This window comes from Heliangelus exortis, chromosome 1 (assembly GCF_036169615.1).
Source record: "Heliangelus exortis chromosome 1, bHelExo1.hap1, whole genome shotgun sequence".
In the NCBI taxonomy this organism is placed as follows: Eukaryota; Metazoa; Chordata; class Aves; order Apodiformes; family Trochilidae; genus Heliangelus; species Heliangelus exortis.
Genome location: NC_092422.1, coordinates 92949623 through 92971870, shown reverse-complemented (window position 1 = coordinate 92971870; position 22248 = coordinate 92949623). Strand labels below are relative to the sequence as shown.

The following is a 22248-nucleotide window of genomic DNA, read 5'->3' as shown; positions in this document are numbered from 1 at the left end:
AATCCTTCAAAGATACGAGAAAAACTAATGATAAATGATGTCACTTTTTTTTCTATTTTTCAGCCATATAATTCTTAAATTGCAAGCTTTTCTACTGCACTTTGTTATTCGCTTAATTCAATTTTTTGTAAACCAATGACATAAGGAAAGCTGCATTAAAAACCAGAAAACACAATGTTGTCTCTCCTACTTGTTAATTCTAAATTCTAACTCTGAATCTGCAGGATTTATTCTCAGATGCTGGGGTGTTATTACCAGGGGTGTCAGACAAATCTGGTGCATCTTTAATTCAGTGGAAATGTAACAGGATTTTGAAGCATGCTTAAATAAAATAAGAAAAGTACAAATGCAACAAACTTAGTAAGAGACTTTCCATCTTAATGACAGGGTAACATATGAAAATCTTATTTCTAAATAGTGAAACACCTGTAGTTTTTTATGCTGATATATTATGATACAGGAGGAGACACATATGAATGCATTTCATTATATAATATCTCTCTTCCAGTCTGTCTTTTGACTACTCTGATACCACCCCAGTCTCTTATTCATAAAGATGGAACACGTTTTAAAACATGATCTTGAGAGATCAATTCCTCTTACAGAGGGCGATTTGCTTCTGTGAAACACTCACATTTATTGGTCATATATCAGATGCTTAGCTTCTCTACTAACATGATATGATCTTGAATAAAGGAACCAATATCTTACTTCTGGAAATGGTATCAGGAGACTACATCTCCATTCTCATAAAAACATTTATATGGTGAACTGCTAGCTCACTTTTGAAAATAGGCATCTGTGCTTCTACCTTCAACCAACCAAAAAAAAAAAAAAAAAAAAAAAAAAAAAAAAAAAAAAAAAAAAATAAAAGAAGAGATGCTACAAGCTGTATAGGCTTAAACTTCAAAATAGCAGAGAAGTGCAGAAAATATTTCATTAACTTAAGTCCCACTTAGAGCATCAAATAATGACTCAAATGGGACTTAAATATAAACAGGAGTCAGAGACTGTTTCTCAGAAGAGTTACATGTAAAGTTGAAGGTGTTTTTGAGAACTAATTGTGAGGCACACGGTTCAAATTCAATTTGAATTCTAAAATTATTTTCCTATTTTAATTGTATTTATTTTATTCAATCCAAATAAAAATAAAATGTTTAGGTTTGAGTCCGGTGAGCATAATTTTATTTCTTACTTCAAGACATGTGTGTCCTCTGTGTGTAGCATGTCTAGACACACGGGTGATGTTTCTTTCCTGATCAGAAACCCAAGTTTTCCTTAAGAAACAAAGCGAGAAATGAGTTAGGAACCTACAGTCCATCCCAGAGCTAAAACTTCTGAGATTTTAATATGATTTGAGTCTCAAAACACAACTGCCTGCTGCGTGCAAAGACAGTGAAATGCATCATTGCTCTGAAAGGAGCTCTATGCCATTGCTTCTAGATGCCTGTCAGGTAAATCAGGGATGCAAATCTCTACTGGGAGCTGTGTTCAGGGAAACAGAATAGGCAAAAGTTGCACAGTTCTCAAATGCAATTAATGAACAGAAATGAAGCAGAACTTTCTGAATAGTCAGAAACCACACAACTGTTTAACACAGCAATGAGATCTCATGCTTTTATATGCAAGATTTATAGCAATTTTAATATTTCTAATGACACTCCGAGTTAAATGCTACAGGATATAATAAAAGTTGAATCGGAACCTACTCATGTAATTCATCAAAAGAAATTGCTTTTTTGCACTCTGTCCTTGCTTTAATATTAGAGGAGGTAATGGCACAATTTGAAACTCTTAGGGAGAGGATATATTTTCCATTTTGTTTGTGTAATTTTGAGTAGAGCTTACAGCTTAATTAAAAAATGTGATTTTCAGTGGCTTCTCTTTGTAACATCCTTTGCTTGGCTTAGATCTCATTTATGCCAGTTTGCAGTCTGCCTCTGACTACAAAACCATAAGAGAATGCTATTCTTTTGGGGTTCTGGTTTGCAGTAGTAGAGCAATGCAGTGTTCACCTAAGGTCTCACATTCTTCAATACTGTGTTTTATCAGATAATTATAATTCCTAAGTTGTAAACCTTTGATGACTTTCTCTTCTTTATTCAACAAAACGGGGGATTAATCCAATATATTTATTGGTTTCAACTGGTAGCTGAGAAGCAAACCATACAGAACCAGCAGATACTCAGATCTTCTTACAAAGCATTGAGAGGGTAGTAAATAGATTACAGATAAGTCTTCAGTCATCTCTGAGGGCTGTCAGATACCTGACATGGCAAAAATATCCAGAGTAACTTAATTAAAACTGTGAAAGTTTGTATTTTCACTACTTTAAAAAAATGATTGTGGATAAACTACAAACTGGAGTCTGGGACTTAATATCCAAAATATAATATTGATTTCCATATAAATACATTGATGGAAAATTAGAAAATGAAGATGACTCAGCTTCTAAGAGCAAACACTCCAGAAGCTTGCTATCAATTCATACCACCATCATACCATCTTTATATCAATTTCCATTTCATCACCTTATATCAACTAGTATAGCAGCCTTAGTTCCACCAAAAGCCAATTGACAATTTAAACAGAGAATGAATTAGTTCATCTGCTACTAGACTTACTAAAGTAAAACAAGTACATTTCATATTCTGTTTTTTTGACTCTACCAGACCTCACTTATATTTCCAAATTTGTATTATAATGAGATCAATAAATCATAATTTAGAGTCCATATAAGGCATTGACTGAATAAATATTCATCCTTTTGATATAGCCACAAAGGGATATAGTGAATTTTGTGTATATTACATTGCATACAAATCTTTCTCAGGCAAATTGATTGTATTTTTATTATATATTTGTTCTTTCTTACTGCATGTAAGTTTATCCAAATGTTTTAGTTAACCATTCATCTTTCTATGGTATATTTTCTCTTTCTTAGTCCAGTGTCACAGTCATAGATACTGGACAGTTGTATTTCACATTAGAATACTTAAATTTTTTCAACATCCTTTTTAAAGAGTTTAAAGTGCCATGGCAATTAAAAAATGGAAAAGCATACTTTTGTTTTACCTTTTTAAACTACTATTTTAAAATCACGTTTCATAATGTGCACACATTTCCACTCCTGTACTAATATTCCACCTATTCCAATAAATTGTGAAATAAAGTAGTTCTTATGAACCTGTTTCTTAGACCTCCACTCACAATTTATCAAGCAATCTCTGCAGTTTCAAACACAAGTTTTGACTTTCTGTTGTCTCCACCGTTCAAAAAACAAGAACCCTCATTTTGAACATATGTCCAGAACTAATATTAGCAAATATCTGAGGTACATATATGCACTCCCAAAGGCAAAAACTACTATGACCACATCATTTACAAAATATGTGTACATATTTAATCTGCTTTAATACGTACAAGTAGAAACTGTCATGTCTTTAAAAAATGTAAACTATATAGACAAAATGAGCTGATAAAACTTCTAAGTAAAAACCAAGAAGAAAAGCTATTTTAGCACAGGATTGTGACAGAAAACAAATGGTTCTCTTGTACAGCTCTAAAACCCTTAACAATATCAGATTCAAACCTTACCCTGTGCAAGATATTCAGACTCTTTGAATCTTTCACTGAGACCTGAATTATTGTTTAATATGAAGTATCGTAAATTGATGAATAAACATCTCATGTTAAGACTATTTTTTAATATAAGTGCATTGTCTAATGACAGTCTTCTTCAATCAAAAGCCTTACAATTGCATCTGGTCTTACAAAAAACCCTAATGCTACAGATCTGAGAAGTTTCCCAAGTATACAATGGGCCATAATTAGTTATTTTTTTTTTTAATGGTGTCTGTATTTTTCATTTCTCTCCTTTTTTTTTTTTTTTTTTTTTTTTTTTTTTTTTTTTTTTTCCTTTCTTTTTTTTCTCTTTCTCTTGCTGTTTATGTATAACTTGAATATTTTGAAACCTTAACCTAAAGGCATGCAATCAGTGGGGGTTTTTACAGTTTTAATGGATCTTGGAACAGACATTGGTTAACTGGACACTTCATTGTGGGAGAAGTACATTCAGAGGCTAGAGTGAACCCTATTAGAAGATAAAGATATTTTCTTGACCACCTAGGTTTTTTTCAGTGAGCTTATGTTGACCTTTGATAAATTGCTTTCCCAAGGATGTCAAAGGTAACCTACAAAGAAAAGTAATCAAATGGATTTTTTTTAAATGATGTCTATATAGGCCAAGTATACTTATATGTTTAATTCCTGGCATTATACACTATTTATGTATTATCAGAAGTTACTAGTATGCCACCCAGAAGGACCTTGAGAGGATCCAGAGGTGGGGCAGTTCAAACTTCATGAAGTTTACAAAGCACAAGGTCCTGCACATGGGTCAGGGCAATCCCAAGCACAAGTACAGGCTTGGTGGAGAATGGATTGAGAACAGCCCTGAGAAGAGGAGGACTTGGGGGTGTTGGCTGGGGAGAAGCTCAACATGAGCCAGCAATGGATGCTTGCAGCCCAGAAAACCAACCATATCCTGGGCTGCATCAAAAGAAGCGTGGCCAGAAGGTTGAGGAAGGTGATTGCCCGCTCTACTCCACTCTGGTGAGACCACATCTGGAGTACTGTGTCCAGTTCTTGGGCCCCCAACACAAAAAGGACTTGGAGCTGTTGGAACAAATCCAGAGGATGGCTGTGAAGATGACACAAGAGCTGGAGCACCTCTCCTATGAGGACAGACTGAGAGAGTTGGGGTTGTTCAGCCTAGAGAAGGGGAGGAGCCAAGGAGATCTCGTAGTGGCCTTCCAGTAACTGAGTGGGGCCTACAGAAAAGCTGGAGAAGGACTTTTTACAAGGGCATGTAGATACAGGACAAAGGGTAATGGATTTAAACTGGAAGGGGGTAGATTTAGATTAGATGTTATGAAGAAATTCTTTAGTGTGAGGGTGGTGAGACACTGGAACAGGTTGCCCAGGGAGGTGGTGGATGTCTCATCCCTGACAATGCTTAAGGCCAGGCTGGAAGGGGCTTTGAGTAACCTGGTCTTGTGGGAGGTGTCTCTGCCCATCCAGGGTGACCAGAACTATATGTTTTTTAAGGGCCCTTACAACCCAAAGCAATTTATGATTCTATGAAAATTGAACATCAGTTATTGAATTAATGCACATTTCTAATTAACAGCAGTTGTGAAATAAAAGCTATTAAATTACACCACCATGATGTCATTACTTTTCTTTCTTCTTGTAATGATGAATGAATCATTAGAAAAAAAACTATTAGCAATCATCTGACCTGGAATTCAGGAAGCTATTAGTATATATTCCTCAAATTACATTTGCTCATTCAGCATTGCATATTGGCAATTGCTACCATCATAGTCTTTTTGGAACTAAATATCATCTAAGATGAATGCATTGTGTGTTCAGACTGAGATTAGGAAACTCATTCTGCTCCTGTGCTGGTCTATCAAAATAAACAACTTAAAAGGAAACCAGTCTTGTTCTGAAGAGAGATTCTACATTCTCATTTCCTTTAGCCACCACCTCACTAGAACATTTTACTTCAGCAAAACATTTACAGCATGGACTGAGTGACAGTAAAGGAACCTCTGTATGTCCTAGCGTCTCCATGCCACTACGTGTATGGTATCCTACAGCTTTTAACCAATGATTGCAGATGAGTACATTTAGGAAGTTCAAGCAGCAAATCAGGCATACAAGAGTGACAGATTTGCTTGTGTGGTCAGCACAAACTGCTTCTAGAGAAGGTCAACATCTACCAAATCCACAATTTCTGATAAGGGCTATGGTGTGCTAACTGAGATCCAAATGCAAAGGTGGGTAATGAGATCTCCTGCTTCAGGTCTTAGACAGATTAACAGAAAATTCTGCTGGTTACAGAATTACTGAACATGACTAATGCACATATACAGAGGATATTGATTGTGTTGATTGATGGCAAGGGACCATTTTTTTTTCACTCCCAACTTTTGCTTCTTGACTCTAAAATAAAAAAATCTGAAAAATTTATAAGACATGGGCATACCTAAACCTACTGTGGTCACACACACAGAGTACCCCAGATCACTTTCCTACAACAAAATACTCCAACAGTGTAAACAGCAATACCACTATATACAAACCAAAATGGTAATGAATAAGGAAAAGTTTAATTTTCCTCTGGTTTTCTTTCCTTCAGGAAAAGAAAGCTCCTGCTTTGTTGGAATTACAAAGACAGTTTATAGATTTAAATGCTTCTGGTTACAGTGGAAATCATAATGTGCTCTGAGCCACACATGGACTTACCAGCTCCCACAATTAATCCTCTTATTAAAAGAGATCCTCAAGGATTATGGAATATAGTGTGCCAGTGTATGACTTTTCCATTATCCTGGTCCAAACCTACCATAACAGATGTAATAAAAAGAATTTCAACTTTTACCATTACCATTACTAAGTTATATCTACTGCACTGAAAATCAGGATGTTTTGTAATCTCTTTGCTCAGAAGTCCAGGACTAGAACAGTCTAGGGCTTTTACTAAGCAGCCCTGTAATGGAAAAAAAAAAAGAGGGTGTGGGAGAGATGTATTCTTAGGAAGGGGTTTAGGCAGCTGCTGTAAGACTGAGCACACTCCTGCCTTGAAACAAGAGATTAAGATGAAGGGGAAACAAAGAAGGAGGTTTTCTTAGGAAAGCCAGAGGCTGTTCTGCAGTTTTATAAAGAGCACTGCTTTCCAGAGCTTCATGATGTTCAGGGACAGTCATATGAAAGATTTTTGGTCTGATAAATCTAACAAATTAATATTTGAGAATGATGCCTTATGTGGATTCATTTGAGAGCATCTATTTGACCCTGCTTGCATAGGTGAGACAGTGCATAGAGAACTCCTGTTCTACACAGCTAACACACTAATACACTGACCAGATAAAAGCCCCCATCAATCTTTTGCAGAGGCAAATCACAGCATTCCCAGCTGCAGAACTTCTTCACCTAGATTTTAGATCTTGCTGCTTTTGTTTCAGAGTGATGTGGTAGCTACAAGCGTGGATGGTGAACAGCTTTATCATGTCAGCCTGTTGGAAGTGCCTATCAAGCAACAAGAAATTTTTCCTTATCAGGCAACCACAGCACCACAGGTTTCAGAGCTGTCCTGAAGTGATTTGTTCATGGTTGCACAGAGTCCATGGCAGAGACAGGAGCCAAAGCCAAAGCCAAAGCTCTGGCATTCCCACCCATCATCTTGAGTGTGAAACGTCCTCCCCAGCTGAAGTGTTGTCCTGTTACAGTGACATCAACCCACGGAACAACAGGGATGCCAAGGAGTGTGTGAAGGCCTAATGCAGTGCAAAGCAGTGTTTCATTTCCACCTGAGATAATGGGACCCCAGTGCTGGCAAATCTCTGAATGAGTAAGCAGGAGGCTGTGTAGTTGAGGAGCAGATTGTTCCAGTGAGAGAACACCTCTCCAAAACATAAATCATATGCATTGAGCAGTTATCTCATGAATTCTTTGGACCAAAAACTATGCACAGTCAACGGCTCAATGGTGGTGTGAGCAGGACTCCTGGGAGATTTTACAGTGCAAATAAGTATCATCCAGTTTAGGCCATGCACTAACACTTAAATCAAAATATCAGTGTGGAGTAAACAACAAGAACTTTTAGTTAGCTAGGACATACAAAGCGTGTTCTGAAAAAAGGTTCCGTATAGCAAATATCAAGATATCCTACATATATTTAGATAAAATCACTTTATAGTAAATTTAGATAATTTTTATTTTAAAAAATCTACTTTCCAGGTAATGTTTAAGAAAGTAAGCCCAGAATGGAACAAAATGTACATCATATTTTTGTCAGATTTCCTGTTTTGATTTTCAATATCACACTATCAGAACCATGCAGGTATTTTTTATAAATTCAATACGTATTTTTTCTTATTATGCAAGTCCTGGGACCATTATTTTGCAATCTGTGCAAAAGCTTTTATATCAAAAATGCATCCATTACTTATGGACATGAAATAAGTTTTCAAAAAGTAAAACAAATAAAAATGTTTGTTTTAACGAGAGTGAATCAAATCCTAATATTGAATTATTTGGTCAGAGAAGTCCTGCCTAAGTAATTGACTGTTTTTATTTGAGTAATCTAAATATTGCACCACCAGAGCCCAGAGAATAACTGCAAACATTATCTATAGATGCTGTATTAACCAAACAGTAAAATACAGTGACAAAGATGCAGGAGAAGAGATGCTAATTTATGTTTTGGAGCTGAAATATTGTAATCTTTGCCCGGTTGTGGGCATGGAGATTTTTGTGCAGCTGAAAGACTGAATGACTGACACACAGTTACTTCCTCAGACAGCATGGGAAATGATGAGTTCTTCAGCCTTCTGATACTCAGAGTCTTGTACTGCTCACTTATTTTTTGTTCCACCCTGTAGATTTTTAGTCTGATGAAAGCATTCCTATATGTTGGCTTTGATAGTAATAAAAGACCATGAAACAAAAGAAATGTTCTGTTCTTTTACAAGATGTTTTCTGTTCCTTTGTTTGGAGATGCTGCCAATTTTAACAAAAAAAATTGATTAATAGCACTCCAGATGGATTGTTTTTCCTTCTGTTTTATCTTAAATTTGTGCTTTTCCTGTAATGAAAAATATTCAGTTCCTTCTTCTTCCAATGATGTTCTGCGTTTGTTTTAGATTTAGTTATCCTCTGTGTGATTTCCTGTGATTTGATACCAGCTAATCAAGACTTTGTGCATTCCTGTTCCTTTCTCAAAATGTTAGTCAGCTCATCACATTTGGACAAAATCAATCTGCATATGGTTGTGACATTGCCAACTCATTAGTTGTGTCTTCTGTTCCCTGCACCAGAGCTTCCCAGGAAATCGAGAAGTCCTGAGGATGGTTGCTTGCTTCCTACATGCAAAGAAAAAAACAAACTGGCAGGATCTCACCTGCACTGGTGAACAAGAATGAGAGAGTAGGAACTCCCCACCCATCTAAAATGTTGGGTAAACACCAAAGAAACTTAAAGGATATAAACTTTCCAATATCTAGGTACTGGAAAAAAGCCAGTATCTGAGAGCTGAATAACAGCATTAAAATAGGGGAAAATAGAGAAATCTAGAGCTTTCTTTTTGAATAACAACCAGTCTAAATGAAGCATATATATAAGAGGTAACTCAGGACAAACATGAGTTTCTAAATCATTTGTCCACTTTCAGCACAGGTGAAGGAGACATGCAGCTGATTTTTGAGGCCATATGGGCTACCAAGTGACTAATGTACTGAGTCATCTTCACTCAGAAGAATTATTACAAATCATTTCAGCTAGAGGCTTGAAAGATAAGCAGTCAGGATAGTCCCAAAGTGACCAAGTCCATTCATCATCTTGCTTTCTATGGTCATTAGTCTATATGAAGAATTCTCAAATATTTTTTCCTGTGGCACAGGTCTTCCCACCTCTTCTTGCAGTGACTGGAAAATTTAATGCCTTCTTGCTTCCCAGTCTCCCTCATTATGCTGATGGAAAGGCTTCTTTCTTAACAGAGCAAGTCTATCATTTGCTTAAATGCCTTGTTTGGAAGAAAAGATTCTGAATTATCATACCGATTTCAAAAAGCAGATAAAATAACAACCTAAGATAATAAAGATGTCCTTGCAGCATAATTTCATTTCTTGATGCTGAGCCAGTTTCTGCCCTCTCAGACAGGCAAGGACTGGATAATTCCTTTTGTTAATTAATTTTGCTCCTGAAGCAGAGTGTCATCCATAGACCAGAGTCACACAATGCTAGATACTTTAAAAACTGTAGAATGCCTTCAACATTTACAGTCTTCTTCCCATATACAACTAAGCTAAATTAAGGTCCTTGACAATGGAAGTCTTTTTTTAAGTCTTTAAGAATGAAAAAGTGTGTTAATTATAAAAGGCTTCTTGGAGGACTAATTTTACAAATTGTAGTCTTTGTTGCAGGCTGGAGACATTCTATGAGACGTATGATTTATTTGTAGAAAGGAGAATCAGCTAGCAGAGGGCTGGAAAACCTTTATAAATTATAAGAAAAGAGTTTCTTGAGCTTTAAGGCATTTGAGTTTGGCTGGTGTTCCAATAAAACTGGGACATCCCCACTAAGAATAATTATTATGGATAAGTTTAGACAGAGGCTTAAAAGTTTTACACTCATGGTAGTGCCTGTATGACCAGCTCCACTTATCTTGTTGCTTTCTGAGGTCAGTGCATTTATTACACAAAGAATTGGTTCAGCTCAGAGGATTCTCAAGAGCTTTTAATGTCATGCCACGAAAGGCTGGAGGAGAACTGGGAATAGAAGAGACGAGAGGGAATTGGGAATGTTTAGTCTGGAAAAGAGGAGACTGAGAGGAGACCTTATTGCTCTCTAAAACAACCTGAAAAGAGGTTGTATGGAGGTGGCTGCTGGACTCTTCTTTCAAGTGCACAATGATAGGACCAGAGGAAACGGCCTGAAGCTGGAACAGAGAATGTATAGACTAGATCTGAGGAAGAATTTCTTTACTGAGAGAGTAAGGTGTTGGAATGGGCTGCCCAGGGAGGTAGTGGAATCACCATCCCTGGAAATATTTAAAAACCATGTAGGTGAGGTACTTCAGGGCATGCTGTAGTATGTGATACAGATATTGATATACATATTTTATTCGGGGAGGGGGGGAAAGTTGACAGTCAGATGCAGTAATCTTAGAGGTCTTTTCCAATTGTGGTAATTCTGTGATTCTACAATTCTGTAAAGGAATGTTACGTTCAATGAATGCAGAATCTAGGCAGATTGCTTTCGCTCCTGCTCTCCACAAACCAGGCATGCTTAAAATGTATCTTGTAAAAAACAGAAGATAAACTTATGTGTAGAAGTAAATGTTTCACATTGTGTGTATGAGATTCTGTTTAAAAGGATTTAACAGTCACTAAAGATAAAGTCTGCATCGTTTGCATCTCTGCTTTCTGCAACACTTCTCTATAAGTAGTTCTCGTTACTGGATCAAAGTGAGAGCAGCTCACACTGATTTAGGTGATAATTGAGCAACAAACAATCATTATCTGGGGTTTGTTTCATGCCCTAAAGGGTACATGACCAAGAAATTTGATAATTCAGTTATAAACACCTATTTAAGGTTTAGGCACATTTTTCTTTAAGGAGAAGTAGAATTATGCTTTGTCTCCATATTCTCCTCCTGAAGAGAGAGAATGACCTCCTTTTTCTTTCTAGTCATGGGTAAGATGTACTCCCTGCAAATACTTCCACAGGGACTAAAAGATTAAAAAATCATTTGGATATCAGTGACATTAGGTCACTGAGAAAGTCAAATTTCTGACAAGGATTTACTTTTCATTAAAAAGATCTTCATGAGCTATTGCAGAAGTGTCTTGATCCCAGGCAGTGTATTTTATGTAATATGCTCCTTTGCAGGAACCAGCTGATGACCTCTCTGACCTCCAAGCCATCTTCAGGGCTGGGGGGTTTTGCCCAGGCTTGCTTCTGCCTGCAAATTTCCAAATGCTTACTACAATCAGCATTAGCTCCTAAGATCTTTAGAGCATAGCAGATTACTCTGTCACTGTAATTGATTATTTTGTAGCCTCAAATATTTTTGCTAGTGCTTTTCTCCTGTACTCTCTCTGGTAGCATTTCAAGTCTTGGTCACTAAGAAAAATAGGGAGTGGATCTGCTATTGCTGTTACCTGGAACTTTTACCTGAAGTCCTAGGGACAAGAAAGGAATATTCTTACAATAAACTAGTAATTTTTTGTTTTCACAAGCTCTGAAAATTCAGAAACTGACTCCAGTGTACATGTGTTCAGACTAGCACAAATCAAAAGGCAGCATTTGTCCCTAGGCTTTCTGTTTTCCAGTTGCTTTCAGGAAGAAGCTAGCTTGCATGTACCTGAAAATTGGATATGACCTGAACCTTGACTTCCCAACAGGACATAGACAGGATGAAAAAAATTAATTTACCATCTACTGAGTAAAGAAAGAAGCAGCCTATACATTGCTATACAAGCCAGTGGTTTTATACCTTAACCTCTGCTCATGTCCCTGCAGGTTCTAAGGCCCTTTCTATTACCATAAACCTGGCATTTTTTAGCATAGAACCACAAGTGAATGAGATGGTTTCAGTTCTCATTACCACTAAAATAAAGCACAAAAATCCACTGCAGAGCCATTGCAGTACTTGCAAGAGTCATTACAGACAACCTCTTTGTCTGAGAGTTGTCTAGACTACAGTACAGAATATCTGTCTTCAGACCAGTCTATAAATGCCTTTGCAGACTGTCAGTTCCATATCACAATACCAGTAAAATTAAATTTCATTTATAGTTGGCCCAAACTATCATTCTTCCTCCTTGACCTTTTTCCTTCATACCTATTCACTTGATTCCTAATTTATAGACCTCACCTATCCTTGTTGCACAAACCTGATCCCAACATGAGCTGAGGAGGTCCAAACATATTTCCTGTTTAATTTCCGGCATCTTTTATAGCCACCAGGGGAAACACAATACTGACTTATTAAACCATATCCTATACTTTTAACAACCATATTTTTTTATTAGAACAGGAACAGGAAGATAAGACTTCTGGAGTATTTAAATCAGTGTTTTACTGATCATGAATGACACTATCTGCAAAGCAATCAGTAATTTGCTCACATATCTCCCTCCATGCAAGAAAAGCTAGCTGTACATGATAAATGTGAACTGTATAACTGTTTAAACTTTGAATTTGATCTGCTGGGATATGTCTGATGCTCCTGGTCAAAGAACTTCTGTCTTAGGATTCAGGATCCTTATGGTATGAAGTCAAAGTAAGCATTTAATCACTGCAGAGTTATGAATGTGCACTCACTGACACAATATTTTTTGCCAAGTTCCAGTTTCATTATATTTATTCTTAAAATGCACCAGAAACTGTATGAGTAGGATTGGGGTTGAGAAATACAAGAGGAGATGTTCACACTTAGATCAAATCAGAAGGGAGGAAGGAAGAAGTTCATCTTCACTACGAACACCTGTCAGACAATTTTCTCCTGTCCTTTACAATTCCTGCTACAATTTTCCTACCTCCCCCTCAGCAGGGGAGCTGGGTGCAGCATGGATGATGTCAGTTTGAGAGAAAGAATCCTTACCATTGCTGCTTCTGGGAGTACCCATGATTGTGTTGCAGTAAGGAAAACATCTGAAATCTCCCTTAATTCCTAAGTCAGGTCCCTGGGTACCGGCGTAACTCTTGTCTTTTCTTTATACTTTCACAGACAGAAGCTTACAAGGAAACATTAAAATTCAGAAAACACCTGGTGTGGGGAGTACATTTTCAATAACTTTCAGTGCTTTCTAGGTAGGTGAATCAGAATGCCATATCTGCTTATGGCAATTCTAAAAATATGAACTTAGGTTTGGAGAAGGTGATGACAGCTCTTTGACATGTTCTGTAACCACCACATGTCTTGTCTTTCAGCTTACTCCTAGTATATTCCTGAGTTCAGGTGTCTGCCTCTATGTGCTGCTACCACTTACCTTGTACCTCAGCCCACAGGTCCCGTTCCACCTACACAAACCTTAATGAATGTGACTTTGATAGGAGTCACACTGTCATGGACAAGAACTGGGGGAAAAGATGAAATACATATAGGAAACTCTACATAATTTTCAATGTGCATTTCTATATACTTCCCTAAAGGAAAAGTTTCCATTTGAAACTTATAACAAAGACTGAATTTTTGTAAGAGTGTAGGCATATCAGCTGAAATGTTTATTTTTTTACAACATTTACGGATCAATACAGCTCAAATATATATTCTTATGAGATAGCGCTTAGCTGCATGAAGCAAGTTACTTCCTTTGAAATACTGGCTGCAATGTTTTCTGAACATTGATTACTGATCCAACCATCTGCAAAACAATTGGAATTAAGTTGCGAAAAAGGTCAGAGCTACAGACTCACTTTTTTTTCAAGTTACAGAATGGCCATTAGTTACCTAATGTTTTTAAAAATCCATGATAAACATAAAAAAGAAACCTGGGAAGTCTTGTAGTGTGTTAGTTTGAGATTTCATCACACCTAGTATTTAGCTGTTTCTTTTCTGTAAGATCAGATTCAGTCTCTACCAAAATGGAACCTTGTGTCTGTAAATCAATATTACTTTGTTAGGAAGGTGAGGAAGAATTGGATATCCAAGTGCCAGAAACCAGAGCACAGCATATGACAAAGATCAGGGAGCAACGACACAATCCAGGGAGGTAAAGATTAAAGGAAGGATTATGTGGACCATAAGCAGATGGTCTACACTTGCCTCTTTTATCAGGTTCATAAATCTGGGTCCAAAACGCCACGGCTTGTGTCTGTGGCACTGCAGGGAGCTGACAGTCATTTGGGAGGCACGCTGGGAGGCCACTGCTACCATGTAAACAGCATCATACATCAGAGCTGCTTCAGTCTGCATGAAAAAAAACACAAAGGCTTTCTTTAATATACATCTTCGTGCACAGTCCCTCCTTTTATATAGTGAGAAGCATTTCCCTGGGCTGTTGTTATGGAAAAGGCCACTACTGGGCTCTCCATGGAAGAGAGCCCAGCTTACATTAATTTCATATTATTTATACATATACATATTATACATATATGTATTATACATGTACATATTATTCATACATCAATTATTTATATTGTTACATTTACAGCTTACATTAATTTCAGATTATTTTCAGGTTATTTTCAGGTGAGCATTGGGAAGGAACCTACATTGGGTAGGCACATAGGAAAGGATGGTGGGTCCAGCATAGGAAGCAGTGTACAGGCAGCTCTGTGCCATGGAGAGGAGTTTTAAGAAGTCTCAGGTGATACAGCAGCCCAAGTCCTGTCCTCCAGTCATGTCCTAAGGCCAAGTACTTTGTAGTACTCAGCCTTTCATAGTTTCCTTATGAGATTTGCCAGAGACTTTCAGCACCTTGAGGTGTGTCATTTGAAAGCACCATGCAGGTCCTCAAGCCAGCTGCTGCTCAGACTGCAGGTTGGCATATCCTGGTGGGATGTGGGATGTGGGATGGCTCATTGACTGAGGCTTGTGCTATGTCCTCATCAAAGCTCTTCTTATGGCACTTGTGGGATTGCTTTCTTCTCCAAGGGACAGGCAGGCCCTGCTTTTCAGGGAAATCAGTGCCACTGAGTATGTGGGACCTATCCCACATGAGATGTATCTCCCATTTCTTAAGTGTCTGCTGCTCTCAAGGATATTGTATTTTGGTACAAACATGTAAAATGGCCTCGCTGTGATCTGGCCAGCATATGGCCTGCCACATTTCTCATGACATCTTAGGAAGAGGTGAACTGTCCTTTCAAGGTGCTTTTTCTGGTGTTTATGTTGGACTTACTCATCTAACTTAAATTGGAAAAGGGTAGATTTAGGTTTGACATTGAGAAGAAATTCTTCAGTGTGATTATGGTGAGATACTGTCACAGCTTGCCCAGGGAAGTGGTGGATGCCCCCTGCCTGGAATTTTTCAAGGCCAGGTTGGAGGGGGCTTTGAGTAACTTGTCTAGTGGGAGGTGTCTCTGCCCATGCAAGTTTGTTGGGACCAGATGGTCTTTAAGGTCCCTTCTAACCCAAACTACTCCTTGATATACTTAAATCTTACTAAAATTACTGGATGCTGGTTGTGCATCTGTGCTTCTTTTGAGAACACATTTGTTGGTTTAAAAGTATGCCCAGTAAGCCTCAGAGTGAAACGGCACATTGTCATCCTTTATTACTGGGAAGTTTTAGAAAAATCTCACCTTCACCTGCACAATGCCTCAGTGCTCTCATCTGTGAGGTGGGAATAGCCATGTTTCACCTAATGCATAGGGATGCTGTAACAATGAAGTGCTTACCTTTCTTGTAAAGTTACTGAATAATTCAGTATGGCCTTAAAAACAAGTACTAACTCTGCAGATGAGAAACTCAACTGATTTATATGAACTGCAAAGATAATCCATTTTTTATTCCTTTCTCATTCAATACCTTTGGGAAATTAATAGCTTTGATTCTTTGCCTGTTTCATTTACCTAAGTAAATTACAAGAGCATCAGTGTTATCAGCATTGGAGATTTTTGCTGGCAATCAAAACTGATCTGAATTTATCAAGTAATCTTAATATACCACAGATGAGGGATTGTTCTTGACACACTAGTTGGGATCTGCCCAAAACAATGCTCCACAATCAGAGCAAATTGAAGACAAGATAAATGGTGAGGCAAGCAGGAGGAGACAGTAGCAGATGTTCTCAGTGTTAAGTGACTTAAAACACATAGTTGTGCCAAGCAGACCTGGAGATTAAAGGCCTGATGTGAAATCACTCAAAATCAATGAAAAGATTCCCATCAATGTCAATGGACTTTAGATTGATATTTACATTAGACTGAGAACATGTACACTCAGGACTGAATTTTACTTCATCACTGGGATCCTGATAAGGCTGAGCAGTCTGCTTATGTCCCAGGCTTGGAGACTCTGGAGATACTTGGGGAAAACACTTCAGTGAACCTCACTGCACTCCTCTCTGGGACCACCGATGCTTTTACATGATAACATGGCACAGCCTACACAGTGTTTGTATGCTGGCAGCATTGCCAGACTTGGCTGTTTGATTCTCCTGTTTGTATAATTTGTTACTCATCCATCCTGCCATGCAGCATCTAGCAACTGGGAGATTATATTACCTAGCTTAGCCTTTTATTTGTCCCCTTACTGCCCTTCTGAAGCAAGCCACCTTATATTGATGTCTGTACTTGTGAAGAAAGGGACTAAGACTTGGTCCTGGAACTTGTTTCTTTCTGATTTTTGTATCCTATGGTTGCAAAGAAAGCCAAAGGTCTCATTAGAACAACTATGCCTCTGTGTGAAATTTGGGCATACAGTGGTATGTGAACTCCAAACTGTCTTGGTCATGCCTTGCTGACCTTCCACAATCTGTCTTCAGCTTGTGGAAACAAGCTAGCAAACAATATAGCATGAACCAGAAGGGAGAAATCCTGAGTTAACAACAGGGTATGTAATCCTTATCCCCTTATACTGTGCAGCCTGTCATAGCTTCATTGTCTAATGAAATATAGCAGTATCACGGCTTTCCATCAATCCAAATAAGCAGAACCTGCTGTGAATACTTAAATGGTCACAGCCAACTAGAAAGATTCTTTCCTTGGTACTCATGCCATTTCAGAGCTTTGAAGACATCGAGAGACTATGGAGATGCATAGGAGGGGATAAGAGTCACAGATATTAAGGAGAGCATGAAATCCAAGGAGAACTTTTTTTCCCCTAGTTTTACACTTGAGTGCTGGAGACGAACAGCTTATGCGTGAATAGCTACCTTTGCAGGCCTTGAGTATTCATATCAGAAGTTCCCAGGGACAGGTTTCTCTCCTGCTTTGTGTATGAGTAAGAACAGCAATACCCAAACAAGCAACACTTTTTTGAAGTGCTAGAGATAACACACATGATGCATTTCTCTTCAGGATATTAGGATGTTTCAAAATTTTCCCTGCAATCATCTGCAATAGAGGCTATTTCATATCACTTTAACTCCATTCAATACATAAGATACATTATCTCATATTGCAAAAAAATGACAGCCCTTCACCTCACAAAACTGTATGGAGTCACACTGTCCATGTAACGGTTCCTGTTCTTTCCTTTACTTTATGAGGGAGTGGTAGGGAGGAAATCCTCATTTCCTGGCTTGATGATACATTTCATTTATCTTTAAATTATATCTTAAAAGCCTGGGCTGCTCTAGATGATGGAAGCGAAGAGAAAGGGCACTTTTCCAATTTAAAAATGCTATTACCTGTCCACATGTATAATATCTTTCCCTGCAGGTTATAAATCACATACCTTCTCTGAAAGTTTTTATATCCTGTTATGTTCTTCACTCCATGCAGAACATATTAAGGAAATGAGGCAGCAGTGTATACATTTGACAACAACAGGATGAATGATGTCACCTGGACAGCACCACGATGGAGAATTGTCACCCATCTCTAGAGCTGCCCAGGAGAGTTTTGTAACACAGAAGAGTAAAAAACATTGTTTCAAGGGCAAACACATTTCCCAGTGGAAGCATGTAAAAGGAATTCTATTCTGAGGATGCTGCTTCAGCATTTGCATTGTGAAATAAAGCAGTAATGGGATCAGTTCACATCTGCCAGTACAACAGTGCAAAGCAGTGTTACATCATATTTGTTGTTCACTTACTGTCATCATGCCATCGAGGAGCCCAGTCTCTGGTTTTGGTGGTGCCTGCAGACGCTCCATGGACCATTTCTCAATGACTGATGAAACTTGAGGGTTCTCGATGTTGAGCAGGCGAAACCCTGTCATATTCACTCCACTGTATCTGTAGGGTTCCAGGTCTAATGCAAATAGATCCTAAATCACCAGTAAGAAAAAACAAACAAACAAACAAACACCAGATGTAGTATTTTTAAAGGAAAATGTTCAGAAGGTACAATTAGGCCAAAGTTGTATTTCATTTTCAATCCAAACATCATTTCCTTTTGTTGCTTGTTTGTTTTCCCTGTGAATGCTCTGCGTGTCCTCAAAGCCTGGTCATGACTGCTTCTGTTATAAAATTGAATAAACCAAAGCTTTTTGAAATTTATGACAAACCACGCATCCACGTTTAGGAACATAAAAATCAGTTCCCCAGAACAACACTGTTTTGCAACAAAACTGCACAGCAGTATCTAATTTTAGTTCCAGGACAGTGCACAGTAAGGCCATGTGCTTTAGGGCTCCACGTTTACAGTGCAGGAAAATAATGGGCATTCCAAGTGGTATAATTGTGTACCACGCTCCACAGCTTTATTTATCAGGCAGTGGGAATATGATACCTGCTAAAGGCTGTTATTCAGAACAACCTTTTGCTGATCCCAGCTAGCCAGTAAAATGACAAATGTGTTGGTCATTGTTTAATACCAGAGTACCACCGAAATGTCAACATTTAAAATATCACAGTGATGAGATACCACCAGCACTGCATACTTCTTGTTTAATATATGATCTGTACTGTCTCATTCATACTACTGGTAGTGCTTACCATTTTATGTTAGACTGTTTATTGTATAAAACTGTAAATTCCACAGTAAATCTGATAATTTTCATGCTTCACTTAATGTTAAAATGGCCTGGAATAAAACTACTTCAAGTTCCAAACATCGAGAGAGTCTTTTCTGACTAATTTATTGACAATTGGATTCACAACAATTTTTCACTTCCACATAAAATTGTATATATGGAAAGCAAACAACGGATAAACTGATGCACATGATATAATCTAGCCCTCTAAGACTATTCTAGTAATATTGGTTCTTTGCTGTCTTTCTAGTCTATGATGCAATTGGAGCTTAAGCAGTGATTGAGTTATATTTATATATTGGACATAAGTTTAAAAAGTGTGCTGAAATAAGTATTTTGTAGATTTGCACTGTAAAAAGAAAATTTAGGGTTTTTTTCTGCTATAAAATTCCCAAGTGATTTTATACATGTCATTTTCCTTTGTTAAAAATAAACCTTTTAGCAATGAGCTGCACCACCTGCAGTGCTTGACGTCAGCTCATTCATTGATTATTTTGTTTCACTCTGACCAATCCATACTGCTGTTTCCTCCTTAAACACAATATTACAATTAATTTTCATTGTAATAAAGTGCTAGCCAGTGCCACAGATACTGTGAAACAGATTCCTTACAAAATTCTGACTCCTGATATTACCAAGAAATGTTGGTACTCATCTTCCATGGTTTCTCTCATCTAGATAAAGCAGAAATATTTAGTTGTCCTTTCTGTAACAGAGAAAATTAATCCAAAAATCATCAGTGTTCCTTACCAGTGTTGTAAAAAAGTAGTGGTAGTATTCAGTCATCATCCCCATAGAAAGAATCTGTTGAAAGAGATTGAAAGGTGAATGTACTTCACTCTGAATTCTTTCAGTGTTCTGCACTGTCTTTAGGAAAGCATGGGTGAATCTAGAACAATGTGTTACAGGTCATGGAAACCTGATTACAATGCAACCTACATTTTTCTTCAGAAGAAAAATATAGCCTATTGTACTTAAACTATGTTTTTATCACCTCTGTTCAGCAAAGAGATTAAAGATTTCAAAACTTCCAGGACACCGAAAATTACTGGTGATAAGTAGAAACTTATTTTTTTTAAAAGTGAAATTCTTTAGTCTGCAGTTTAAAAGTGTTAAAAAGGAGTTTATTAGCAGACAACAGAATTTTTAGGGAAAAGTGCTTAGGTGAAGAGTTTTTTATTCTGCATTACCATTGAGAACAAGACGCTCGGTGAGTGCTCACTGAAGTAAATAAGAAAAACAAAAAGAAAGATTCTATAAATTCTGCTCCGCATGGGGAATGGAGGTCAGCAGGGGGTTGTCAAAACAACCAGTAGAAAAGAATTTCTGGTCTGGATTAATTTTCCAAAGTCACACTTTTTTAAGGTCTGCAGGGTAAGGATGACATTTAAATGCATACTGATGGGCCACCCCAGGTGGAAGAGGATGAAGTTTTATATCCCAGCCCTCATGTTGCAGAAACCTTTGAGAGAAATGTGTTTTGTACTCTCACTACATTTCCAAAAAGCATTTGGAAGGCTTATATCACCCCCTGTGATAGTGAACAACAGGATGCTCTAGAGCTCCAGCCCAGCATAACCTACTCTTGTCACTGCTTCCACACATGCTGTTACCATGATGCCCATTTTGCTGTTACCATTTTGCCCTCTCTGGGATATTGTGAAGAGGAGGAAGAGTTATGAGGTAGGAAATTACTGAAGAATTCATTACCATGACAGTAACACAGACAAAGGTTATATGTTAGTCAGTCTTGATCACAGTAGCATAAGCATACGATATGATAAGTATTTTAGGACACTTTTAGCAGTTCCTTAATAGCTGTTTGGAAGACAGTAAAGAGCTGTTTGGTTTGGCTTGCCAAAATCCTCTTTCTAGTCAAAAGCCCTTGAGAGTTTTGTGACTGTATACGGCAATTTCTCACCAAAAAAGAGAGAACCTGGACTTTCTAAAGTGCTGCAGTATATAATAAAAAAAAATTCAGTGTTAATCACAAACAACCAATCCATTTCCAGCCACTAAAAATCAAGAAGCCAGAAGGCATGTTTTTTATTGAAATGCTCCACTGGATTTATATGTCAAATTTGCTTTTTTTATTTCCTATTTTCTTAAACATCTTTTATTCAATTTCTTAGAGTGATTTTATTATCTGCAGAAATGAGCAACCTAGCAATCCTGGCGACTTATGTTCGTTCCCTATTTACACACAGAAAATGATATGGTAGTATCAAGGGAAACTTTTGTGTGCTGTGTTTCTCAGCAGACCTGGCTGGGCTCAGTTCTACTCCCTGAAGCTGCTGAATTTCTATGTCTAAGGTCTCTCCTATATGAAGGAGGTACTACTCAGGATTTTTATGATGCAGGTCTCCTTTGAGCTGGGACTGTAAATAACCCAATTATTTCATATGGGGAACAGAGCATCTGTGAGGTTATACAAATGTGGTTTGAGCTGAGGTAAGCCTCTGTATGCCTAAATTTATCTGGTCCTTTGCAGGATGTCTGCATCTAGTCCATGGTTTTACATTAGTAGGAACACAAGATCGTGCTAATAAATGGAAGAGGACTCAAATACCAAGGTTAAAATTATTGAACCATCACAGTCTTAATTATAGCTTCAGATAGAAGCAACGACATCAAGTTATTGCACTTGTGTTATCAGAAGAAATAAACTGCAATCTGCCTGTGTAGAGGTAGTAAGACACTGGAGAACCACATAGTGCCTTAAAATACAACATTTAACTAGACAGATACATTACATAGAATGATTTAAATGAGTGTAGCCTGGATGATTGGGAAGCATTGACTAAGCTGTGTTGCAGCTACACTACTACTGGGAAACCTGCTAGCTAATCCTAGGCAGCCCCATTACTGCTTTCCTCACAAATCCAATGGCAGTGGCTTGAGAGGAGTGTTTGCCTCCTGAACCCAGTTTTCATTAAAACTTTTTATGAGGATATTGATTCCCAGGTATTGTGCTATAAACAGAGATGGCAATAAACACACAGTCCTGTGAATAATAATGCTTTTAAAAGTCACTCTACAGGACTGTCTTAGAAAAGAAACAAGAACCAACCCCCCTGAAAAGCAAA

The 22248-nt window shown here is 37.7% G+C and overlaps 1 protein-coding gene across 7 annotated transcripts in view; it reads right to left on the bottom strand.

Annotated features, from left to right (window-relative positions):
• The window catches only part of GRIK1 (glutamate ionotropic receptor kainate type subunit 1), a 169386-nt gene that overhangs the window by 40833 nt on the left and 106305 nt on the right, over positions 1-22248 (bottom strand). For all 7 annotated transcript variants that reach the window (XR_011728066.1, XM_071754868.1, XM_071754879.1 and 4 more), the window contains exons 5-7: positions 19913-19966; positions 18281-18454; positions 14342-14485 (exon numbers count right to left, since the gene is read on the bottom strand). Coding sequence is in view for 6 of the 7 variants with exons in the window: in XM_071754868.1 (XP_071610969.1) it covers positions 14342-14485; positions 18281-18454; positions 19913-19966 (372 nt within the window). In the remaining variant the exon portion in view is untranslated. The remainder of the gene's footprint in view (positions 1-14341; positions 14486-18280; positions 18455-19912; positions 19967-22248) is intronic.